This window comes from Lissotriton vulgaris, chromosome 3_1, assembly GCF_964263255.1.
Source record: "Lissotriton vulgaris chromosome 3_1, aLisVul1.2, whole genome shotgun sequence".
Classification (NCBI taxonomy): Eukaryota; Metazoa; Chordata; class Amphibia; order Caudata; family Salamandridae; genus Lissotriton; species Lissotriton vulgaris.
In genome coordinates, this window is record NC_141689.1 from 335,802,484 (window position 1) to 335,828,154 (window position 25,671).

The following is a 25,671-nucleotide window of genomic DNA, read 5'->3' on the forward strand; positions in this document are numbered from 1 at the left end:
CCAGGAATCAAGTCCGTGCAATTGTACCTAATAATTTTCTCATAAAAAACTCACTGCGCATTCCACCCTCAACGAACAACACGCTTGGCAAAACAACATGCACGGCAAAGGAAACCGGCCGCTCGCACACTCTCCTCTCCTGCCTCCTTGTATCATACCAAGTCACGGACATGCGCAGACGTCGTGATGCGCATTTGATTCAAGTATTTTACAGTTTTATAAAAAATACTCACTGCGCATTCACCAATCAACGCGCGCGGCAAAGGAAACCGCCGCGCACACACGCTCCTTTTCTGCCTCAGCCTCACTGATGCACGATAAAGTATGTCTGTCTTAAATCTTTAAGTCTTAAGTTTTAAACAGACAGACAGATAGAAGGACATGCTTGATTAGAGCCCCGTTGCGCGACACACCCATACATGTCAGGCGACACAGTACCGTGTCGCGACACATAGTTTGGAAAGCTATGCCCTAAGGTAAGCAATTACGGCGGACTCCCGCTTTCGTTTTGCGCCGGCCTGCGAACAGGAAGTCAGGCAGGCCGGGCGGGACAACCGGAAGTAGGAGGGCGGGAGCCTACCCCGCCTCCCACGGAAGAGCCGCGATTGTTTGGCGCACCGGAGCAGGCAGGAGCCTACCCTGCGCCCCGGTGCCAAAGAAGGGAAGAAGAGTCTTGCTGCCGGTGGGAGCCGCTGCACTGAGGATGCCGGTGAGTGGGGCTTCGCCTTGTTGGGGGGGGCGGGGGGGGGGCATCTGTGTGCGCGCGCGGCGGCGGACTGTGTATGTGTGTGAGCGTGCATGTGTGTGTGTATGTGTATGTGTCCTGGAGTCTGTGTGTATGCGTGTGTGTGACGGGGGGTGGGGGGTTGCCTGTCTGGGTGCCTGCGTGTCTGTGTAAGTGTAAATGCGTGTGCGTGTGTGTGGAGCCGAGAGGAGAGGGGCTGGTGTGTGTGGAGGGGTCTCTGTGAATGCGTGTAGGTGACGGGGGTGTGCCTGTGTATGCGTGTGTATGTGCGCATGCGTGAGTGCTGTGTATGCGTGTGGCTGTGATGTGCGCATGCGTGAATGTTGACGCGCGTGCACGCAGCTCAATCCAGCCGCTCGTCACAGTTTTGTGTCCCTCATTCCCCCGTGTCAGACGACTATAAGTCTCCAGCCTGGACGCATCCTTCGGATGCGATGTCCAGGCGAGACCTAAAAAGGGAACAAAGGCTGCAGACTCTGGGACGGTGATTCTTCAGGTGCGACCACTTCGAGAGGTAAGTTGGGGCAGAGTCTCTGCTTATGGGAGTCCCAGTCTTCAAGAGGGTCAAGGCATGCAGGTCCTCCGGGGGTCCCAAAGTTGCTGTCCGCAGGGGTCGCCGGGATTAAGCAGGAGCAGGTTCCAAGATTGACAGGCCGGTAGGGCTGGGGCCAAGTCGGTTGTTGTCGTCCTGTTGTTAGCAGCTGCACCGCGGATGGTCTTCTTCTTGATCTTCTTACTACTTTTCGTATTGGGATCTGAGGAAGGAAGGTTCAGGGAGCCCCTAAATACTGAATTCAGGGGCGTTACAGGTAGGGCAATGACCGGGACTAATGGGTCCCTGCCCTGGGGTGAGTACACCTCGTAGCATTCTCCTCTCCTGTGGAAGGGGGGGCAGGAGCCTAGCTCTGATTGGGCAGGGCTCCCCATCTTCAAGATGGCCGGAGCCCGGGGTCGTGCTTCACCTAGTCTCCCCCACCTGAGGGGTGGGGTTGGCACAGGCTGCCCCCCCCCCCCCCCCCCCCTTCCTGATGTAGTTTTTCCCGCCAGTCTTCCCGCCAGAGTGGGGGGCGGGACTGGTGGGGGCTGGCTGCTGGGTATAGCAAATGGTCTGGAGAAGCTCACAGAGGCGGCATACCTTTGAAGCTTCCCCCTTGCCCATCCTGGGGGGGAGACCTAGCACCTCGCCCAGGATGTGCATTGTTGCAGGCCCAGGAGATCGGGGGCTCTCCTACTCAGGGGTCCAGCAACATGTCTGCTGTGTGGCAGCCTCTGCTGCCACACGTGGATTGTAGGTTAGGTTTTACAGGGGGCATCTCTAAGATGCCCTCTGGTGCATTTCACATTATATCTCACACTGGCATCAGTGCGGGTTTAATGTGCTGAGAAGTTTTGTACCAAACTTGTCAGTCTTCAGTGTAGCCATTATGGTACTGTGGAGTTCGTAATGACATCCTCCCAGCACCATATACTCTTAATGGCATCACTCCACTTAGAGTGCCCAGGAATGGGCCTGGGTACTGTAGGGGCACAGGGCTTATGCACCTGGGCCCACACCACTGGCATAGGGCACCCAGCTAGAGGGGTGACTGATGTATGCCAGGGCAGTGGGATTGTGGGCATGGCATACAGGGATGTGTGCCATGTCGACTCTTTGTTAAGTTCTGTACCTAGGCACTCACTCTGCCAAAGGCGGTGTGTGGTTATCCAGATACAGGGCCCCTAAGGGTGGCGCAATAAGTGCGGCAGCCCTTAGGTTTCTTCTCTGGTCACCATGCCCTGGGTACCTAGGGTACCATTTACTAGGGGCTGATAGGTGGCCAGAGATGCCAATTGGGTTTTGGTTCAACGCAGTTTTTAGGGAAGGAACACAGGCCCTGGGTACCTGGTTGGCAGGAGCCCAGGGCACACTCAGTCAAAGCACATCAACAGTCAGAAAAAAGTGGGGACATACCAATGCAAGAAAGATGGTACTTTCTCACAAATAGTACATAATAAAATGGAGAAAGTTATGGTGTGCATCCTGCTACCCCCAGAAACCATACACATACCTTTGTGCCATACCAGCAACCCACTGCCTATGGTATTGGTAAGACACCCCACTGGCTGGGTTCACTTCACCACTGGTGAGGGTACAGTTGCATGAACACTGTACCCCTACAGTGTCTAAGTGCATTCTAAGACATTGTAAGTGCATAAAAGCTATAAAGAGTATATGGTCTCGGAGTTTGTCATTACGAACTCCACAGCACCACAATGGCTTTACTGAATTCTGTGAAGGTTGATATCAAACTTCTCATCATAATAAACACACACTGATGCCAGTGTGGGATTTATTATACCATGCACTTAGAGGGCATCTTAGAGATGGCCCCTGAAAAACAACCAGCCTCTGGTGGGTTCGTTGACTAGTACACACCAGCCTGTCACCACAAGACTAGTTTCTGGAACCCTGGAGGGTGTGTGTGTGTGTGTGTGTGTGTATGATGGGGATTGGGGGGCATCACTCCCTGAGCCCAGACACAAAGCCGTTCCTGGGCAGAAATATTCCCACCTCCCCCAGGTCAGGAAGACCCATCTGTGCCAGGGGAGCTTCAATGGTCTTGCCGCCTTTGTAACGTGAACCCTAGCCTCTCCTGCAATCAGGAGCATGCCCGCTTCTACCTCCCATCCATTTCGACAGAAAGACAGGCAGTAAAAATTAGAATAGCCCATTTGGTGTGCCCACCTCTACCAACCCCACCCCTCAGGTGGGGGAGGCGAGTTGAAGTCCACTCTTTAGTGCCCACCATCTTGCAGGTGGCAGCACTCTCCAGTCAGTGTTACGGATTGTACCCACTCCCCCACGTGGAGTGAGCCCACCAAGGGTGTAGTCACTCAAAGTTCAGTAGCCCATTGGCTCCTGACCTAGAGACCCCTAAAACGCCCTCTAAATACACACATAAGGTATCCATGCCAAATTTGTGTCCTTTTCTTCCAGCATCATTGGGATTCTAAATCCCCGACATGTAGGGTGCTTCCTGCCCTCCCCTGGGGGGCAGATTGGTGGCTACTGTCCCCCCGGGGTGGCAGAAAGACTGTCTGGCAATATTAAATGGGGGGGAACAAAGGCCCTTGCCCACCTCCCTGGTAGCTAGTGGGTGGATCCCTCCTAGGGGATCGCCCTTCTGGTAAATCCCTCTGCTGATTGCAGCAATTTGGTTTCGTGCCCATGTCCTCATGACGGAATGGTTCCATCATGAGCACTTGAGCACTGGTGCTCATGACGGTACCATTCCGTCATGAGTACCGAAGGGGTTTAGTATCTGACACCATTTCTTGCCTGAGTGGATTCAATAAATGTTTAACTGCTCAGCCACACTAACACTTATGGAGTGTAAGGTATTATCTACTTTAGCATCTGCCTTTTTTTGGGGATCCACTGGACTCTGTGCACACTATACCTTACTTTGGTATAGTACATACAGAGTGAACTTCCTACACAGGTCAGATCTGTCCTCCCTCCAAGTGTGGGGACGCCAGGACTGACCAGAGTCGCAATACACCAGTACTGTGAGTACCGGGTCCCTTGCAGCAGCCAAGGTTTTTGTCCAGTCCGGACACAAACGCCAAGGATGACCGACCTGCATGTCGCTGGACTTCAGGGACACTGAGGCCCACATAGAGAGTGGCCCATCTGCCAAGCGCGGCCCGTGACTGAGTAATAGCTACCAACAGGGTGGCATTGTCCGAGGACGGACCTCGGGTTCCCTGTCCTCCAGGACATGTAGCAGTGTATTGGTCCAAAGTACGCTGCTTAGAGACGGCTGCTCCTGACTTATCTTTGCCCATTATGAAAAGGAGGTGGATGCAGGGATCGAAGAACAGTGCACAGGTGAAAGGTAGTCCCACGCTATCTTATGCAGCGCTGCCAACTCGGATTCTCACAGTGGTAGTCCTCAGAACTGGAGCCTAGTGCGTTGTGACAGCTGCCCGATCTTTGCTGGGGCAGGGTCTCAGGCCAGGCTTCACGGATTCTGACCTCCCGGACTCCAAGCCGCACCAGACCTAACTCGACCACTTCTGCTGCCTGGAGAAGTCAGCCAAGTGGGCACCCTAACGGCACTGGACTCACCAGACCCCTGACCTGGTGAACGCCCCGGGTGGTACACACTGAAAGTGTGTGGCCAGGAAACTCCGCCTCACAAGTACACAGAACCGGGGCCCTCCTGGCGTGAAAACCAAAGTCGATAATGGCCCGTCAGTTAGGGCTCCTCAGACTCGTGTGGCCCTCTTCCCTTCATCTCTCATGGGTCTGGGGATCTCCTGTGCTGTAGCGGGACTGGGGGAATGTGCCGTTCCGAGGGAATGCGCCAATATGGGCACGAGTACCAACAGGCCTGACGCGGAAGTCACAGGGGTGCAGGTACAATGCAAAGTCTTCGGCAACTGCGGCTTAGCCCCCCTGCCCCTCTATGAAGAGGGTGCCGAGAGTTGGCAGCAAAGTCTTCAAGGGAGAGAGCTGGGGGAAGAGAACTCCTGCTGACAAGTAGCTGTCTCTGGTGCCAATGTTATCCAATGGAGAAAGGGGCAAGTGGTGCCACTTATAGGTACGGTTTGGTAGCCCAGTCTCTGCGGGTTGAGGTAAACACAGAGGGGTCACAATGCAGCACCAAACTTACACCTCCAGCTGCAGAAGGCAGCTTGGTGCAGAGGGCCAACACAGCACCGGGTGCCAAATGAAAACTAAATCGGGACTCTTGTAGTTGGAGAAAGGCTGCAGGCTTAAGTCAGGAGGCCAATCGAAGGAGACCTACATCTGCACAGGTAAATTTGGATTTACTTGAGTGTCTGTTGATCTCCCCAAGGCCCAGGGGCTTTGGCTTTGGGAAGCAGGTTACCTGTGCAGGTCGTGGATAGGGGGCGGAGGGTTGTTGTGCAGAAGCTGCACACTTCAACGTGGAGTCCGGCAGGGGTCAGCCCATGGTGGACTGCTGCTCAGGAGCTCTGGAGAACCTTTTCTGGACTGATTGGCCAAGTTTTGGCTGCACCCAGAAGACCTTTGTCTCCGAGCCGGCAGTGTTTGCAAACTGGAGACTGCCCATTGAAAGCTACAGGGTGCCCGACACCAAAACAGCACTCTGCACCCGCCCGCCCCAAAGCTGCTGCTGATGCAACTTTTGTGCTGGCTTGAACCCCCATTTGCCCTGAGAAGTCCAGGAGCTTTGCTCCCACAACCCAGTGGCCTGCTAGTAAGCAGCCACCAACTGAATGCAACCTATTCCCCAATGAATAACATTGGGCCTCAGCACCCGGCTGCCCTAGTGCTGCTTAGGTGTAATGAGTGCATCCTTGACCCTGGGGGACCCCAGAGTCTAACCCCAGAATACCAACTTCCACAGCCATGCACTTACCTTTGTACAAATGGGAGTTTGAAAATCTAAGAAACCCTTCAAAACTGTACCTAAATAAAAAAACGCTTGTACTTATCTGTTTACAGGAAATGTCCCAGTGCAGTAGCCACCTATCCTGTGCTGTGTAGGAAAAGTAATCTGTAAAGTAATATACTTGACTTTCTACTAAAAAAACAATACAAAATATACGTACAGTATTTCAATAGCATTACATTACTAGTAGCTCTAATGTAATCACATCAAAGTGCACTTACAATTTCAATTCAAACTGTTTACTAAGTTCATAATTACTATAAAGTACTTATTACTTACCTGTGCCAGGCTTGCTTGGTTCTAGAAAATAAAATAACTAAAAGAATATTTTTATACTAAACCAATTGGTCTGAAGTTCAGTCTTTGAGTGTGGGATATCATTTGCTGATTGAGTGTGTAGAACAAACTACCCTTAACCTCTGATACAGCCTTACTGCTTGACCGCACTAACACAAATAGAGAGTAAGGTGCTATCTACTTTTATCTCTGCCTACCTTTGGGGTTCCACTGGACTCTGTGCACACTATAACTCACTTTGGTATAGTATATACAGAGCCAGCTTCCTACACACAGCCACTGCGAACCTGGTTGGCTGGAACCTAGTACACACTAAGGCAAAGATGCATCAGAGTCATCCAAAAAGTGGGGGTAACCATGCCAAAAAGAGTTCTTTCATACAGCATATTGATCTAGAAGAAACTTCAAGCTTCAAAACCTTTCTAGCTGAAACAGTTTTTTGTTTTCTTTTCCCAGGTAGTACCTGCTTATTGGTTATATTTTATTTCAACTTTAAAATCTGAGAAAAAGGGAATCAGAAAAGTTGTGCTTATTAGAGTATAGCCAGAATTATCTATCCTCAAAATACACTTGTCTTTAGGTGAACTGCAATCACACAGTTGGTTAGACATATTCTATCCAGTGTATCAATTAACCCTTTCGATGCGTTGGATGGCCCCCGGCCGCCCAACATCACAGTGGGCGTGTGCAGAGGACGGCCAGGGGCCTTCCAAAACATGCCCACTCATTAATTCACCTGCGGCGGAATTCGCGCCGCGGTCAATGGGTTAAAGAAAAATGAATATTTTCTTTATTGTCCCTAATTTGTTAAATCTCTTATGAATTTGATTTTTGCATTCAAACATTTTTAGTTATGCAAATACTCAGAAGTTAATAATTTCTATAACTGCTACTAAGTAATCGTTTTTATTTATTTCACAGCTTCCAACAGAGAAAATGGTGAAAGTGCTTAGCATCTTGGAGAAAAATATTCAAGATGGAGCGAAGCTTTCAACGTTGCTAAACAATGCAAGTTAAAATGTTCCGGCTGAATTTTATATACAAACTGCTACTGTTTATTTCCCCACTCATGCTGTGCGCCTCTCTAGTTACTCTACCTTAACTGCGTCTTCTTTGTCTTTATATTGGCTTTGCCTTGAATTCTGTTTATGCACTCCTCTATTTTGTTTTCTTTAGCCCAATTTGTTGTACTCGTACATTATTCTAGTCCTGGCTCTTTTCTGCTTCTTACCTTTTCTGTTTCTTAGTGTTCTTTTATGTTAACATTATTTTACTCTATCATACTCTGCATTGGTCCTTGTGTTTTTGCCATCCCATCAGATACAATGCTGATGTAATTTCATATGTTGAAAGTTTTATAGATTCACTGTATAATTAATTTCGAAAGTGATCATCCAAAGGAGCTTGCATTCATGTTAATATGAAGCGTAGACTGGTATAATGTTCCTTGCAATTCTTTATAATCTGGCTGTTCAGTGGCAAAGTTGAACTAAAGGAAGTCAAACAAATGTTTAATTGTTGTCCTACCACTTGGAATCTTAATTGATTGAATTCAATTCTGAATCACTCCACCTCATTGCTTAATCCCAGAACAATTTTTATACATTTTTTAAACCTATCTGTTATAAAACCAACTTTACCTGTAGTTTGGCATATGTTTGTTTGCTACATTCTTTAAATAGTTTCTAATTAAATTATTACATTTGTTTAAAAACGGATCCCTCTGGAAAACTAGCATTCTTTTTTATAAAGTTACTTAGCTTTTGTACATTTAAAGCTGTTAAAATGTTGATCCTTTTTAAACAAATTAAGAAAAAATGAAAGTACTGTGCTATTTATTTGCTGGGCTTGTGAAGCAATCCTAACCACTCAAGTGCCTCAGAGCATTGGGGAGTATGGGTACTTGGAAAGAATGCTAGCATGATAGTACTCTGCAAACCTGAAGGTGTAGCACCAAGTAGAATATTAGGTAGGTTGTAGAAATGCTCAAGAGGCTGCTGAATGACCCAAAAAGTTGATAACCTCATCATAGATCTGAGTGCCAATAGGGTAGGTAATATGCTAGTCTTAGTCATACTTCTCTTTTTATAAAGAGTTCCTATAACGTATTTTGGAATGCCACGCTAAGACTTTGATATGCAGCTTTTTCATGAATTCAGTGAAGAATGAAATTACTTAGAGATATGGTGCGAAGTATTTATTTTTGTATTTTACTTCCAGAATGACAGCGAAGATGAAGATAAATTATGGCGCGATCTGATCATGGAGAGAGTTACAAAATCTGCAGATGCCTGTCTTACAGCAATTAACATAATGACCTCGCCCAACATGCCAAAAGCAGTATACATAGAGGATGTGATCGAAAGGATAATTCAATACACAAAATTTCATTTGCAAAATACTCTTTATCCACAGTATGACCCTGTCTACAGAGTAGACCAACATGGTTAGTAAAAAGTTTAAAAGCATAGATGTTTGACTGAATAGAGATTTATTGCATTTTGTCTATGGCTTTGTAAGCCTTTGTTTCTGTGGTTGATTTATTGCTGCAAGCCGTGAGTTCACCACACCGGTGCCATTTAAGGGTGTTACGGCTCCAGAAATGTATGAATTGTTTTCTTCTCAAGGTCCTGCTATTGTTTATATTCTTTACTCTTACTCATCGAATGTTCATTCATGCTCGCGATGGTATATTTGTCGTTCTAAAATGTGAAAGCATCATTTTACACTTGTCCATTATGGATGGCAACATTAACTCAGTGTTCTATTCTTCTACCTTTTTTTTGCTAAATATACTTAGTATACCGGTTCCCACAGAATATTTAAAATTTGCAACGTGTTCAGAGTAATTTTCTGTGGAACTGCCTGTCTATTTTTCTTCTATTGTTTACGATTTACATATTTTCCTTTTTAACCCCTTCGCTGCGGGGGTAATTCCCCCGCTGTGCTGGGGGGGGGGAGGGGCGTGCGCACAGCGCCCGCATGCTCATGACCCGCTGAGCTCGTCATGAGCTACAGTGCTCATGTGCTCATGACGAGCTCAGCTCGTCACAGGTGCATTGGCTCCCGTGGAACGCTCAGCACAGCAGGGGAATTCGCCCCGCACCTGAGCGTTCCACGGCCCATGACGAGCTGAGCTCGCCATGAGCACCGGAGCACCGTGCCTCATGACGAGCTCAGCTCGTCATGAGCTTGCAAAAGGTTAATTCAATATCAGCTGTTGATCTCCAATCCAAAAGTTAATTGCACAGCTATTAATATTTTGATATGATTTCATAGTTAATGTCATGCATCCTTTGCTGTTAAATTCATAATAGAGTTCATGGAACCGCATTTGTTATCAATTTTTTCCTTGGTATATTGTACAAAAGTACATGCTTTGCATGGTTGCCACTAGGCAAAGATAGCGACAAGATGTAGTGGTAAGAAAGTGAAGTATACACCTTCTGTGTATTATTCTGCAAATTGTAAGGCACTTTATCATTACGGTCCTGAGCAGGTGAAAGAAAAAAATGCTAATGCATCATCTGCCTACAGAGTATAAAAGCGGAAAGATAGTGATTGAAGACTCTAAAACGCTTGCTCAAAATGGTCACTATACTCCACTACTGCAGCTGGTGGACAAATGTGGCTGTGTATGCTATTCACAAGAGTACATTGCTTTGTAACAACCTTAGTCAACTCCCTAAAAGTGATGAAAAACAATGACATCGTTAAGGCATTTTCATAGACCAGGTGATAACTCCTAGCCAAAGAAGGGAATAAACCCAACAAAATGTTCAAGCAATAAGGACAATATTCATCTGAGCCAACCACACCACTCTTACAACTTGTGTTGCTATGACAGCTCAAACTCTACCATGACAGTCCTTCAAGGCAGAAGAATGTGAAAGGTCAATACAGGTTGAAAGCTTGTCAGAAAGGCCTCGATCAAATACATTTCTCACTCTGCCCCTGTGAGAAAGTGTCTCTGGTTAGCTCCCACTTTTTGTCTGGTTTTGATTTTTTATGGATTGTAGAGCACAGGGCCCCTGCCAACCAGGTCCCCTGTGGCAGTGCTTGTTCCCTAAAAACGAATCCCCGATTGGTAATTCTACCCCAAGTAGGTCCCTAGTAAATGGTTCCCTGGGTGCGTCTCTATTTAAATATCAAGTCTGACTCAAGTTCCTCAAATCCATTCATAATACCTCAGTGAGATCTGAACGTAGTGTGAACTTATGTCAGGTGCATTCCTTTCGAGCCGATGCATTTAGTGCAACTACTGATGCTTAAAGCAATCTCCCCGATTGCTATCACCTCTGCAAAACCTATGAGTGAATTGTTTATGCTCTCTGAACAACTCCTTGCCCTCCTCAAAATTATTTCCTGATTAGTTAGAGCGGAGTACTTGGGTGCTCTTGACAAAATATGTGATGCTTTTCCACATTGCTCAATCCATCACACTGCCATCGTATAAGGAGAAAGTGGATGAACCTTGGCTAAAGTCTAAAAGGACATTGAGCTTTTACATTGACTGCATAATGGACTGTTGTGTTGATTACCAGCTCATTTTAGGATTTTCTGCATCAAAGACATGAAAAGAGGTGCAGAAAAGGACCTTGTCCAGATTTTTAGTCCTCTACATTAAAATGTGCCATGCACTGACCATGCAGCAACCCCTTGAAGTCGTACGGGCTCTTTCCATAAGGCAGGATTCTGGACATTTACTAAGCTCTGACATGGGTGTGTGTGTTCATGAAACACTACTGCCATGACAGCTGGGTCCAACGGGGGCGTGGGGGTAGTTTTGCCTATTCTATCCGGCTAGGTTATCAGTCCAATATCCAAGCCCTCCACATTCGTATGGTAATGCTAAGGTACCTATTCTTGAGGTGAAGATTCTGCAGTTGAAAGTATCCATCAGAATAGCAAGTTATTTATCTTTGATAATGCTCCTTCTGGTGGATTCCCTTACCACATATTCCTCACTGTCCTCCCTCCTCCTGTTTGCTGAGTGGACTCATAGACCTCATAATTAGATTCCAGGTTAGCTTTCGGCTCACCGTAACCTGCAATTTTTCATATTGTTTTACATCTGGGGGTATGGAAGGAGGAAGATACTTCATGGGAGTGTTTGAGTTACCCCCCAGGTCCATGGTGACATTTTGTGCCACATTGGAGCATTGCAGAGAATATCTAATTGCAAAAGAGACCAAACAAAGTGAACAACCAATCAGATTAGTCTGCCCCTTAGAACCCTCCTGAGAGAAGCTCAGAGCCTCAAATTTCCGCAGCCGTACTGAAGGTGCTAGAGGCTGAGCTTTCCCAGGGGAGGAGGCTGGGCCGTATGGGAAGCTATGAAAGTTTCCCAATACTGGAGAACCAAAGTTACAGGTAAGTAACTTGTTTTCTTACTTCAGTATTGGAACTATCATAGATTCACATGCTTGTATCAGAGTAGCTAGCAGTTATCAGCACATTTTTGGAACCATGACCATTATAAAACCAAGAGCAAAGCAATAGCATATTCACCATAATGACAATTTCAATGGTCAACAACATACTTAGAAACCTTAGAAAATATAAGCACATGATGTTCAAAAATGTGCAAGAGCTGAAAAAACAGTAACATGGAAGGAGCTCACCACTACAGAAAGAGGTCCCTCAGGACTGCCTGGCCGATTGCTGTTATCTGCGTTGCAGAATCCAGACAGTAATGCCTTGTACTCTTATGAGTACTGCTCCAGGTCGCAGCCCTGCAGATCTCCTGGATAAGAGCTCTGGCAAAGAGGGCTGTCTAAGAAGAAATCGCCCTTGTGGAGTGAGCATGGACCCGACCTTACAGGGGCTTACCTGCTGCTCTGTGACAATACTGGATAGCGCTGGTAATCCAACGAACAATCCCCTGCTTGGGAAGGAGAAAACCCATTACGAAGGTAACTAAAGGACACAAATAGTTGAGGAGACTTCCTGAAGTCCTTAATACGTTGGAGATACAATTTTAAGCACCTCAATGTCCAGTGAGTGGAGTGCATTTTCTGCGGGAGTAGTCGGTTGAGGGAAGAAAGTTTTGAGTATGACCGGCACATTCAAATGAAAGTCTGAAGGCACTTTCGGTATGAACTTTGGGTTGGTACGTAGTATCACTGTACCCTTTTTGAACTGAAAAAAGGGTTCCTGAATGGTGAGAGCCTGCAATTCCCGCACTCTTCTAGCCGAAGTCAAGGCTAGTAGAAGAGCAAATCCTCCAGGAGAGGAATTTCTACTCCGCCTGGTCTATAGGTTCGAAGGGAGGCTTCATGAGCTAGACGAGAACCAAGTTAAGATGCCAAAGCGGAGGAGGCTTGACTGGTGGGAAAACTCTGAAAAGCCCCTTGAGAAATTGTTTAATTATCCTTGCTGACCAGAGGGAGGGACCTGAAAATGTGCGTCTGAAGCGAGAGATGGCGGCAAGATGCACCTTGATGGAAGAGTGAGCCAGTCTTGATTTTGCTAATGAAAGAATATAAGGAAGAATTTCATGTGGTTCTGAAGAAAAAGGATGGATACCCTTTTGCTGGCACCAAATGCAGAGACGCTTCTACTTCTATTTCTTGTTGGTACTTGGGGCTCGTGCCTGAGAGAGAACTTTTCTACATTCTTTTAAAAGAGTCAAACCAATAAATACTTGATGCCAAGGAGCCATGCCGACAGTTGTAGAGATTGAGGATCTGGATGCCAGACTTGGCCCTGGCAGAATAAGGATTGGAGGCGCACACCTATTTATCAATGCTTATAAATTGCAGTTAACGTCTTTTAATTGAGTGGTGCACAGTGTTACGCTTGCTCTCAGGTCAAGTGCCTAGTCAAACTCAGCGATAGGTTTGACTTTGTACTTTTGGCTTGTACTATCGCTGAGACTTGGCCCTGGGACATTGTCAGCAGCGAAGGAATCGGCTGCAACGGAATTGGAAGGTCCACAGAGAGGAGATGCAGCTCTGTGAACCAAAACTGTTGGAGCCACGCAGGAGCTATCAAAATCATCTTGCAAGGTTCCGCTTTGGGCTTCCTGACAAGCCTGGGTAATTGGAGGAATGGAAGGAAAAGCGTAAACAAATGCGCCTGACCAGGCCATCGAAAGCGCATTCCATATTGATCCCGGAGATCTATGGAAGGCCTGCTCCATCGTTGAACAACCTTCTCCAGAGTGGAGTTCCCATTCGTGACTGACAGATTTCAGTCTGCTCAGCGTGTCCGCTGTCTTGTTGAGAATGCCTCGAAGGTGCTCTGCCTTGAGTGATACCCCCTGCTGGATTCACATTGCCAAATTGTCTGGGCTTCTTGTGACAAAAGTCGAGATCTGGTGCCGCCTTCCTTGTTTATATAATGCATGGCCGTCGTATTGTCTGTACGTATTAGAACTGCAGACTGCTGTACTCGCGGAAGAACGGCCTGCAAGACCAGGCGAATCGCTCTGTGCTCCAGCAGATTGATACATAGAAGACTATGTTCGGGTAGCCTATGGCCGCTTACATGAAGGTCTTGCAAGACTGCTCCCCAGCCCTCCAGCGAGGCGTCCGTAGTTATTTTCTGAGGAGCAGGGGTGATCTTGAAGGAAAGACCCTGAGAAATGTTTTCCTCATTCGTCCACCAAGATGAGTCGTCCCTCATGGCCACGGTAACGGAGAGGACGCATCCGCAACTTGCAGTGAGGGATCAGCGGAATGCAGGAGGAAAAGGACCCTAGGAGGGACTTGTAGTGGCGAACTGAAAGTGACTGTCTTTTTTACAGCAGACAGGCCATGGCCAGAGAATTGACTTTTCTGTGTTGTCAGCCCGAGATTGCTGAACAGGCGTGTGCACGCAATGACTGATTCTTCTGCTGCGTGCTTGGTAGGAGTCTTCAGCAACCAGTTGTCCAGGGAAGAGAAGACCTGATGCTGTTGTTTTTGTAGAAAATCTGCTACCGGAGCAGGTCCGCGGAGCAAATCCGAGTCCATAAGGTAGGACCTGGAACTGAAAGTGGCTGTTGGCTACTGTGAAGCGAAGGAACCTCCTGTGGGCTGAATGGATGGGTACATGAAAATAAGCCTCCTCTAGATCCAGTGTGGCCATATAATCCCCTGAGTTGAGAAGACGAAGGATGTCTTGTAGAGAAACCATTTGAAATGATTGTTTGATGAAATAGGTGTTGAGCTCCCTCAAATATCAAATAGGACGCCACTTTTCTAAAGTCATCCGGAACAGGATTCTGTTTCTATTGCTTCTTTGAGTAGCATTTGATCGACTTCCAACTGTAGAAGACGAATATGTTTTGACATAGTGGCACGAGGGGGTTTTGTAGGTGGTGCTTGGACAAATTCCAGAGTATGGCCATATTTAATGAACTTCAGCACCCAACGGTCTGATGTGATGTGCTGCCAATTGTGGAGGTAATTTGATATTCACCCTCCCACTGATGATACAGGAGGAGAAAGGACAGAAAGAGCCAGCAAGCCGCTATCGAAGCTTAGAGGAGTCCCTCACCTGGCGCCCTTATCTTACTCTGTTGGCCGATCTAGAGAAAGAGGAGGATTGATTTTGCTGCTGGTTGTAATTCGGGCGGTAAGACTGCGAGGTTGATCCATATGAGAAATACCGTTGTTGCTGGTATCCTCCCCTGTACGTTGCATTACCTCTACCTCTGGCTCCACGGAAGGAAACTTTGCGGTACTGCAGAGTCTCTAAGGATTTTGCTGTTTCAGTGCCTTTTTTTAATGTCCTGAAGCGCATCATCAATATGCTTCCCAAAGGGAAGATCCTAGATCTTGTTTTGTACCTCAGGACAAAACATGTGGCCCTCAGCCAGCCTTGTTGACGGACAGCAGCGCCCGCAAGGGTGTGGAATGCAGTCACTGCAATGTCCATTGCACAGTCAATAACTTCCACAGATGTTACTGCTCCCTCTTGGAGAATCTTCCTCACTTCTTTTTTCGTATTCTCTGGCACCTGGTCGAGATGGGGGGGGAAAGGTCGCACCACATTTGGCGATCGTAGAGACCAAGTATTGCTAAGGCGTTAGAAGACCTTACCAACAGGCTGGACATGCAGGAATACCTCATGCCCACGTTAACAAGGCGCCTGCCCTCTTTATCGGGAGGCGTCATGAGGGGAGCAGAAGGATTCCTGGACATTCTTTGGGCAGCCTGAGAGATGACAGTCTAGTTTAGGCTGGCCAACCAAGCAGGCAGGGCGATCATTCGGAGCCTTATACTTTTTCTCAAGGCGAGGCTGCGCAGGAATTTCTGTTTCTGGATTCCGCATCAACTTCAGCACTTCATCCCAGACGTGACCAACAATAGGAATATACATTATGGATCTTTTGTAAGGCTCCTTGAAGCATTCAGACCGTTGTCGCCCCAGTCGTCGTCGAGACCGTTGTCGCCCCAGTCGTCGTCAAGACCGTCGTCGCCCCATTCGTCGCCGAGACCGTCCTCGCCCCAGTCGTCGCCGAGACCGTCCTCGCCCCAGTCGTCGCCGAGACCGTCCTCGCCCCAGTCGTCGCCGAGACCGTCGTCACCCTAGCCGTCGTCGAGACCGTCGTCACCCTAGCCGTCGTCGAGACCGTCGTCACCCTAGCCGTCGTCGAGACCGTCGTCACCCTAGCCGTCGTCGAGACAGTAGTCACCCTAGCCGTCGTCGAGACCGTCCTCGCCCCAGCCGTCGTCGAGACCGTCCTCGCCCCAGCCGTCGTCGAGACCGTCCTCGCCCCAGCCGTCGTCGAGACCGTCCTCGCCGTCGTCGAGACCGTCCTCGCCCCAGCCGTCGTCGAGACCGTCCTCGCCCCAGCCGTCGTCGAGACCGTCCTCGCCCCAGCCGTCGTCGAGACCGTCCTCGCCCCAGCCGTCGTCGAGACCGTCGTCACCACAGCCGTCGTCGAGACCGTCGTCACCCCAGCCGTCGTCGAGACCGTCGTCACCCCAGCCGTCGTCGAGACCGTCGTCACCCTAGCCGTCGTCGAGACCGTCGTCACCCTAGCCGTCGTCGAGACCGTCGTCAACCTAGCCGTCGTCGAGACCGTCGTCACCCTAGCCGTCGTCGAGACCGTCGTCACCCTAGCCGTCGTCGAGACCGTCGTCACCCTAGCCGTCGTCGAGACCGTCGTCACCCTAGCCGTCGTCGAGACCGTCGTCACCCTAGCCGTCGTCGAGACCGTCGTCACCCTAGCCGTCGTCGAGACCGTTGTCACCCTAGCCGTCGTCGAGACAGTCGTCACCCTAGCCGTCGTCGAGACCGTCGTCACCCTAGCCGTCGTCGAGACCGTCGTCACCCTAGCCGTCGTCGAGACCGTCGTCACCCTAGCCGTCGTCGAGACCGTCGTCACCCTAGCCGTCGTCGAGACCGTCGTCACCCTAGCCGTCGTCGAGACCGTCGTCACCCTAGCCGTCGTCGAGACCGTCGTCACCCTACCCGTCGTCGAGACCGTCGTCACCCTAGCCGTCGTCGAGACCGTCGTCACCCTAGCCGTCGTCGAGACCGTCGTCACCCTAGCCGTCGTCACCCTAGCCGTCGTCGAGACAGTCGTCACCCTAGCCGTCGTCGAGACAGTCGTCACCCTAGCCGTCGTCGAGACAGTCGTCACCCTAGCCGTCGTCGAGACAGTCGTCACCCTAGCCGTCGTCGAGACAGTCGTCACCCCAGCCGTCGTCGAGACCGTCGTCACCCCCCAACCATCTACGTGGTAGCAGTCGTCAACCTAGTCGTCGACATCCTCATCGACGTCATCAACACCATCACGGACGACACAGCCACCACCGGCATCAGTCATTGGCGCGGAAACCTGAAGTCATTGCTGGAGACGATGAAATCAGTCGACGAGCCCTTAGATGGAGCCAAAGTTGAAGGGGAAGATTGTGACTGTACCTTGAATGATTTTGTTGACGGAGTAGTTGACATCGTCGTTGACCAGTGAGCTTTCTTTCACTGATTTCACCTCAGAAGGCAGTGAGGGGGGATTTTTTTAAGTCTTTGGCACCGCAGGAGGAGAAGTTGGAGGAACACAGCTGGATTTCCGCTCAGATATCACTCCTTTTGATAGTCCTGCCCTCGCCTTTACTTCTGGGGCGAATCGGCAGGACTACGCCCTTCAGATTAATGAGGTCTTTTTTAAGGCCTTACCAGGGCGCTCTTCAGATGGTTAAGGAGAGGCTCTACCCCTTTTTACAGCCCTTCTGGAAGATGTAGCAGAGGATGCTTCATCACTGTCACTGGAAACTGGTTCCTTCCTTGACTTAAGCTTCTGGAGCCAGGTCAAAATATGCCCCTCACGGTCTTGCAGAGTTTTTGTAGAAAAAGTGCGGCATATTTTACAGTTTGCTGCCTTATGGTCTGGGTACAGACAGTAAATACAATCCTTGTGCTTGTCCTCCACATACAACCTCTTCTCAGCACAAGTTGCACAGGCTTTAAAAAGAGTTTCTTTTCCTTATCAGACATCTTGACACGAAGTCCAAGCAGGTCTTTAGGAAAAAACGGTAGAAAAAAAGATAACAGGAGATAACTGAGCAGCGCTCAGTGGGGACTCCCTTGCACAGCGTGTGGTAGAAAATCCGAGGTTCTGAGCTTCTCTCAGGAGGGTTATAAGGGGTCAGGCTAATCTGATTGGTTGTTCACTTTGTTTGGTCTCTTTTGCAAAAAATGGTGGATAGGTTGCAAAACAAAAATTTGCCTAAACCTAGTTTGTGTTGGTAATGGTTTCTATTGCTATTTTATGTATACCGGGGACTTCCATTTCGACGAGGGGGAATGATAAAATCATGGGAATCTATGAAAGTTCCAATACTGGAGTAAACCTATGTTGTACAGGTTCAGACACCACACCAATATTTTACCTGAGCAAGTATAGTGGGACAAACTACCTTCAGCAGGAGATTTGCTTTGTATTGCGTCATGATTTAAGCAAACATGATGTTTAAGCAGATGATCTAAGCAGACAGTTGGGCATATCTCATAAATGAGAGCTAAGAGGAACTGATAAAGGTTTTAATGGGTTGGGTAATTCAAGGCATTGGTTGGTTTGCGTCTTAATTCCCTCTTTCTGAATAAGTACAGTTTATTCGCGTTTATTTTTTCAGCTGTAGTATTGATGGAGCAGAAATTGATCAAGCGGTCAGTCTCTCTCCAGACATGCTCTCAATTTAAGGCATAAAATATATCTGTCTGACCCAAAGTGTTGACGGCTTGGCTCCTCTGATTTTACAGTTCCATAATCTGAGCCTACTGTGGAAGTGTCTGGGTGTTATAATGTAGACCACAAAGCCTTGAACTACACCGTGCCACGCAGCTAGGTAGATATGGTTTCTAAGGGTCATGACAACTATTTTCAAGCTGAAATAGCAAATCCTGTTGGCCATTTTCTGGTAGTAGTTCCACTTCTTCAGAACATGATTCTCAGACAAACGATGTAGATATTATCCAACCAATCCTTCTTTCTACCACAGGAAGTGCTTTTTACGAAAAGAAAAGATACTTTGTAGAATAAAAGGTAAAAAGTTCCTGTCTGGAAATTAAATGGAACGTTGAATGTTTGGAAAGGTTTCCATTGTCAATAAAAACCAGAAATACCAGTTTACTGCTCCAGGATTCAGTTTCTAGAAGCCATTAAAACAACTTTTTCAACTGTAACTGCCAGGGCACAAAGAGATATGGGTGCTGTGTGCTACCATACCTCATTGTTTTATCTCAATTTCCCACCCGTTTGTATTTTTTTTTAATGCAGATTTATATAGCGCGAACTCGACCCGAAGGTGTAGGAGCACTTTACATGAGCACCGGTTCTGTTACACAAGACAACATTCAGGCACGGGGAGGTTACATGAATTGCCCAGAATCACAGGATGTGGACGCGACCCGAGGCTCAAACCCTGGTTTCCAGCACCAAAATCGGCAGTCTAGCCATCAGAGCACATCCTCTCTCTTAAATTGCCTTACTCGCCTTTATTTTCTTCTTTTAAAAAAAAAAAATCAAAACATGTTTGTAGAGGTTTTTTTATCCATGTTATTGCATAATCATCCTTTTTAGGTCTCGGCCTAGCGTACACTGTGCAGCAGTGTTCGCGCAGCCAGAGTCCTTATGTACGCGTTTTAAAAATGGACCTGGAAATTCCACACAGCTTATGCCTGTTATTTCCTAGGTTCGTTTTGATTGGGCTTTGTGGGAGTGTATTTTTAAAACAGAACACGCAATAGCCAATGGGCGGTTGCGTAGCTCCGCCTGGCCTATTGGTGTCTGTTACGCGCACCGAAGCCCATATGTCTTCAATTATGCCGCCTAGACACTGGCTCCATAATTGAAGACATATGCTCGCAGTGGCGCGCGCGCGCCACTCGAGGGCGTTTTTTTTTTTTACTATAGCGATCGCTTTCACTGTAGCTTGTTTTCTTTTCCTGGAGATCTCTGTTTACTTGAGTGCTCTGCTAAACTGCTCTCGCCATTAATCCTGGCTTCGGAAGAGGCTTACTGGCCGTTTAGTTAAATATCGTGTGCATTCCTTTGCCAACTGCACGTGTTTCTAGTTAGTGGTCAGGCAGCTAAGTTGTAGTTCAAGCTGACCTTGACGAATCCAAGTTGACAGGAGCAGGATACGGTAATTCTGACATTCAACGAGGGTCTGTCTGTCTCTTCAAACGATGCTCTCCTGAGAACTGAACTGTTCAGGAAAGAGGTGCGTTTTGCAATGTTTAGGTAACATTTTTCGGTATTTACTTACTGGCTGTGTGTGGAGGTGCCTGCCCTGCACCACATTCTGCAGTGTCTGGGAGATTAGCCGGGATCTACTGTGTCTGGCAGAGTTTGGGCGATGTTTAGCCACAGTAGAGCGTGGCACGGAATACCAATCAGCATGCTGGGAATATACGTGACTGTCATGAAGTGCCTCCAGGCTCGGCACTGCGCGGCGCTGACTTTCGGTTGGGAATACACAGGACTCCCTGGGGTACCCAGTGGGGTGCAGGGGTGCAACGGAGCCCCCTGCGGGCAGGTACTACCAGCTCAGAACCACTATGTATCTGTAATGTATGGGAGACTCGTCACAATCTGTGGGGGTGTGGGGGCATCACTTTGCATTACGCGACTAGCCTTAAGTCACATTTTATGTACGTGTTAGACCTGCACTGTCTGGTAAAAGCGATGCACTGCACCATGTTCGTCGTGTGCATGTTAATGTTTACTACTTCAAATAATTGGTAGCGCCTTGATGCCTGCGATGTGGCTGGTGCAGGCCTGTAGCACAGGTTGAGGTGACGTAACCAGGCGTCTTATACAGAGTGAATTGTTGCATGTCTTGGCGCACTCTGGTTTGTATAGTGGTAGTGTCTGCGCGGCGCACTGCACAATATTTTCTATCCTCAATGTGACTCTTTGGAACTTTTTTTATGCGTGAACCCAAGTCTGACTGCATTCTACCAGACTCGGTAGCTAATGTGAATTGTTCCCTCGTCCACACAGATGCTTTGTCGCCCGATTGGCTTGTGCGTTTCTTCAGTCTGTACCCACACGTCTCGAGATATTGTGCGAATGGCTGGTCTTGGCATGTTCATGTACAGACAGTATTGTGCCCGGGTGGTTGCTGCTTGTCTGCACCACAGACGTCGATGCGGTTAGACTGTGCCAGGTTTTCATTTGCGTTTCAGCTTGCAGGCATATCTGCAGCCTGGTCTAGGAGGCCTCTGCACGTATAGTATGGAAGCTTTGTTTGTGCGATCGCGTACAGGCGGGCACAGTCCCCTGTTTGGGTGTTACACGTCTGCAGCCCAGAGTAGGTAGTATGTGTAAGGTTCGATATGCAGTGTGTTGGCATGATACATATCTAGGCAGCACGGAGCAAGCGTCGTGGGGCGCTTCACGCCGCCTAGAAGCCACGAGCATCTGTTTATTGTTCCCGGGTGCTATTTGCGTGCTTGCATGCAGACAACACGGTGCCCAGATGGGATATTCCTGTCTGCAGACTAGTAGTGTCATCCGTGCATAGCGTGGACGGCTGCTGTGTGCACGATCACATAGAGGTGCTTTGGGGGCGCGTAGCACAGCCCTTAGTATGGCGTGTGTCTGGTTGCTACTTGCACTATATCTTGCAAGCAGCGTGGTACCCAGCTGTTAGTGTAATGCAGGTCTGCAGCCAGAAATAGGGGCCTGTCAGAGGGAGTGTTTGTATTTTTTTTTTTTTTTTTAGCTAGCGTTTGCTAAGCGTGCTATGGGGAACCCACAGGTTACTGTGTACAAGGATTGACAGCACACCGACAATCACTGCCCTACCCCCACTACCCCCTAACCTCCAACCATCGGCTCACTCGATATGTGGTGACAGGAGCCCTTAACACCTCAAGGGGTCCGGCACACTCGCCCAGACTGATCATTTCAGGGACAGGTGACTGATGGTGATAGAAGGGAACATATATAATTAAACCTACCAAAGGTTGCCTGTCAACTGATTCCTATATAGCACCAAATACTGTACTTGAGTCGTTCTAGGAGTTAAAAATAGCGTATGTAAACAAGCATTTGCAATGCAATAGGTCTCGCATTTGTGAGAGTTTGAGCTATTAGCATTGTAAATGACAATGCCCTTTTTTATGTTTTGGTTTTAAAAACATAAATATAAGGCATTGTCACTTACAATGCCAATAGCTTAAACTCCTCAAAATGCAAGACCTATTGCATTGCAAATGCTTGTTTTGTTTTATATCTGGCTTAGAAAAACTATTCTAATAAAAAATACTTGCATATATGTACATTGTTGGACTCGAAGCCTGCCGTCTTTCTCCTTTGGGCTTTTTAAGTGCATTTACATTTTGCTTCTGCACACCACATCCTTCAGCATGGAGCAGGGGGTTAGTCCAATTAAGCAGTAGGCGGTCTTCAATGTGAATGAGGTTTAGCTGTTGCTTATGTGCAAATCTTCTTCGAAAAAGGTGTACTTTAGTATCAGGACTGGTTGACCATCTGTTTTTACTTCTGCATTCGTTTAATAGTTTTTTTTATGATGGGCCATTTTTCATTTATTATATTTCGCAAATATGCAGGCCTTAATAAACAATGGCTTTTTTAACCTTTTAATGCATTTGAAACTTCAATGACTATTGCATATGTTTGCAAACAAAAGAAGTGTGATAAAATGCTGTTGCAGTAACCCCCCCCCCCCCCCCCCCCCCCCACACACACACACACTTTTTGCCTGGCTTTTGATGCAACTTTGACTACAGAGAACTGGGTCCCTGCTGTCCAGGTTCCCAGTACCATTGTTCTTTCCCTAAATACTATTCCCCATTTGGCCCTTCAGGCCCCCCTGTAAGTCCTTTATGTAAGAAAGTGCCCTCTTTCTTGCATGGTATGCCCCCATTTTTTGCTGACTTGCTGATGTACTTTGACTGAGTGTGCCCTGGGCTCCTGCCAATCAGATACCCAGGGCCTGTGTTCCTTCCCTAAAACTGCATGGAAGCCTAAACCCAATTGGCATCTCTGGCCACATGTCAGCCACTGGTAAATGGTACCCAGGGCATTGTGACCAGAGAAGGTCCCTAAGGGCTGCAGCACTTAAGCACTTATCGTGCCACCCTTAGAGGACCTGTACCCTGACACACTCACTGCCTTGGCAGGCTGCATGTCTTGGTGCAGAACGAAACAAAGAGTAGACATGGCACACATCCCTGTGTGCCATGCCCACAACACACTTGCCTGGCATACATCATTCACCCCTCTAGCTGGGTGCCCTATGCCAGTGGTGAGGGTACAGGTGCAGGAGTCCTGTACCCCTACAGTTCCCAGGTCCATTCCTGGGCACTGTAAGTGCAGTGTTGCGATTAAGAGTATATGGTGCTGGGAGGTTGTCATTACGAACTCCACAGCACCATAATGACTACACTCAAGACTGAGAAGTTTGGTATCAAACTTTTCAGCACATTAAACCCACACTGATGCCAGTGTGGGATTTAATGTAAAATGCTCGACAGAGGGCATCTTAGAGATGCCCCCAGAAACTCGACCAGCTCCCAGTGACCTGACTGAGTGGCTGCGAGGCTGCCCTCCCTAGACATGTTTCTGGGCCCCTAGGTCGAGAGCTTGCCGCTTTCAGGGGTCTGAAACAATGCACATACTGGGACAAGGTGCCAAACCTCCTCTCCCAGGATGGGTAGGGTTCATGAAGGAGAAGCTTCAAAGGCTTACGCCTTTGGGAGCCTCTTCAGACCACTTGCTTTACTCAGCAACTGGTCCACACTGGTTCTACCCCCCATTTTGGGCGGGAGACTCAGCGGGAAAAAGAATGTGGGGAAGAGAGGTGTACTCTCCTCTGCCAACTCCACCCCTAGGGTATGGGAGGCGAGGTGAAGCACAACCTCGAGTACCCTCCATCTTGAGGATGGGGGGACCCAGCCAACCAGGGACAGGCTCCTGCCCCCTCCCACTGGAGAGTGGCAGAATAGGGGGTGTACCCACTCCAGGGAAGGGACTCATTGGTCCCTGACCTTTACCTACCTGTAAAGCCCCTACATTTAGTATTATGGGGCACCCTGAACCTTCCTTCCTCAGATCCAGCAATGACAAAAAAGGACGAGAAGCCGTGCAGAGCGAACAAGAGGATGACGCCTACTGACTCGGCCCCAGCCCTACAGGCCTGTTTCCCCTCGAATATGCAACTGCGAAATCCAGGCATGTCCAGCGGCCAGCAAACTCACAAACCCCGGGATCTGCCTGCATTCACTTCCCAAGCTGTTTCTCCCGTGAACACCGGACGTGTTTGAACTGCAGCTTCTGGTGCCAACCAGGAACCGCGAATCCAGCACACTCTGCACCCAGCGAGCCCGGCCTTTGTTTGAGTGAACAAACACCAAGAGGAGCCCCCCCCCGGTCGATCCTTACCCAAGATCCAGCGACCCCTGACCTGCCTCCAGCCTCCAGACAAGACCTGCAGCCTCAATCCAGAGGGCCCCCCTCCGCGACCAGAGCGGGTAAGAAAATTTGACGTCCAAAGGCACCCCTGCACCGGACGCCCCACAGCCTTGTGTGCCCAACTCAGCAGTGCCTAACCATCCCTCTACATCCCAACTTACCCCTCGAAGTGGTGGTCACTCCTGGAAGATACTCGTCCCGAGCCTGCAGTGTTTCTTTGGCCTGGAGAATTCCCATTGCTCCCACAACCCTGTGTGTGGCCTGCTTGCCAGCCGCCACCAACCAGAGTTCTCCTATCCCCCATTGGATAACCTTGGGCTACAACACACTGCACCAGGTCGCCCGAGTGCCGCTGAGGGTGCAACAACAGTGCATCTCTGACCCTAGGAGACCCCTGAGTCTAACCCCAGAACCCTAACTCAAAAGACCGATTACTTACCTTGAAACCGATAACCCATTTTTCCTCATAGGATAACATTGACACTTTTTCTCCCAAAAAGTTTCCAAGTGTCGACTTTTGAAAACACATTTTCTCAACTGTTTTCAGGAAATGTCCCAGTGCTGAATCCAGGACCCATCACAGAGTAAGAAAAAGTAATGATATCCTAACTTACCTGCTAAGTGAATTTCCTCCCATAGGATAAAATTGGTGATTCTATGTGAAAAAGTTTTGAAGTGTCATCTTTTGAAATACGATAATAATCCTCAAAAATCATACCTTTAACCAAAATGCATTTACTCACCTGTTTTCAGGAAATGACCCTGAACTGAATCTAGGATCCAGTCCTGTGTTAGCAAAAGTAATCTGAAAAGTAATTAACTGCATTTTACTTAAGAAGCACATCCAATTGAATGTACCATACCTGCAATGTGTTGCAAACTGCTTTCTTAAAACTGTAACCAAAAACCAGTACAAGTTCAACTGCTATTTTGAACTGTGTTCATACAAGTAATTTACTACTGAAAACTATTTGTATGCTTACTTGTACCAGGCTTGCTTGCTTCTAGAAATAAAACAGTATATTTTTATACAAAGCAATTGGCCTAGAGTTCAGTTCTTGAGTATGTGAGACCATATGCTGACTGAGTGTGTACATCAAATCCTTTACACTGTCCTCTTATACTGCCTTACTGCTCGACGAAGCTACCACTTTAGAGAGTAAGGTTCTATCTAGCTTTAGCCTCTGCCAAACCTCTGGAGACCCTTCGACTTTGGTACAGTGGAATATATACAGAGCCAGTTTCTTACACATAGTGAATGGTACCTGGGTGCCAAGGGTATTGGGACTGAAGAGGGTCTCCTAGAGACCCATCATCTAGCCATG

At 48.2% G+C, this 25,671-nt stretch overlaps 1 protein-coding gene across 2 annotated transcripts in view; it reads left to right on the forward strand.

Annotated features, from left to right (window-relative positions):
- The window catches only part of NIPBL (NIPBL cohesin loading factor), a 1,086,041-nt gene that overhangs the window by 179,524 nt on the left and 880,846 nt on the right, over nt 1-25,671 (forward strand). For both annotated transcript variants that reach the window (XM_086960544.1, XM_086960543.1), the window contains exons 7-8: nt 7,387-7,473; nt 8,686-8,911. In XM_086960544.1, the coding sequence (XP_086816670.1) occupies nt 7,387-7,473; nt 8,686-8,911 (313 nt within the window). The remainder of the gene's footprint in view (nt 1-7,386; nt 7,474-8,685; nt 8,912-25,671) is intronic.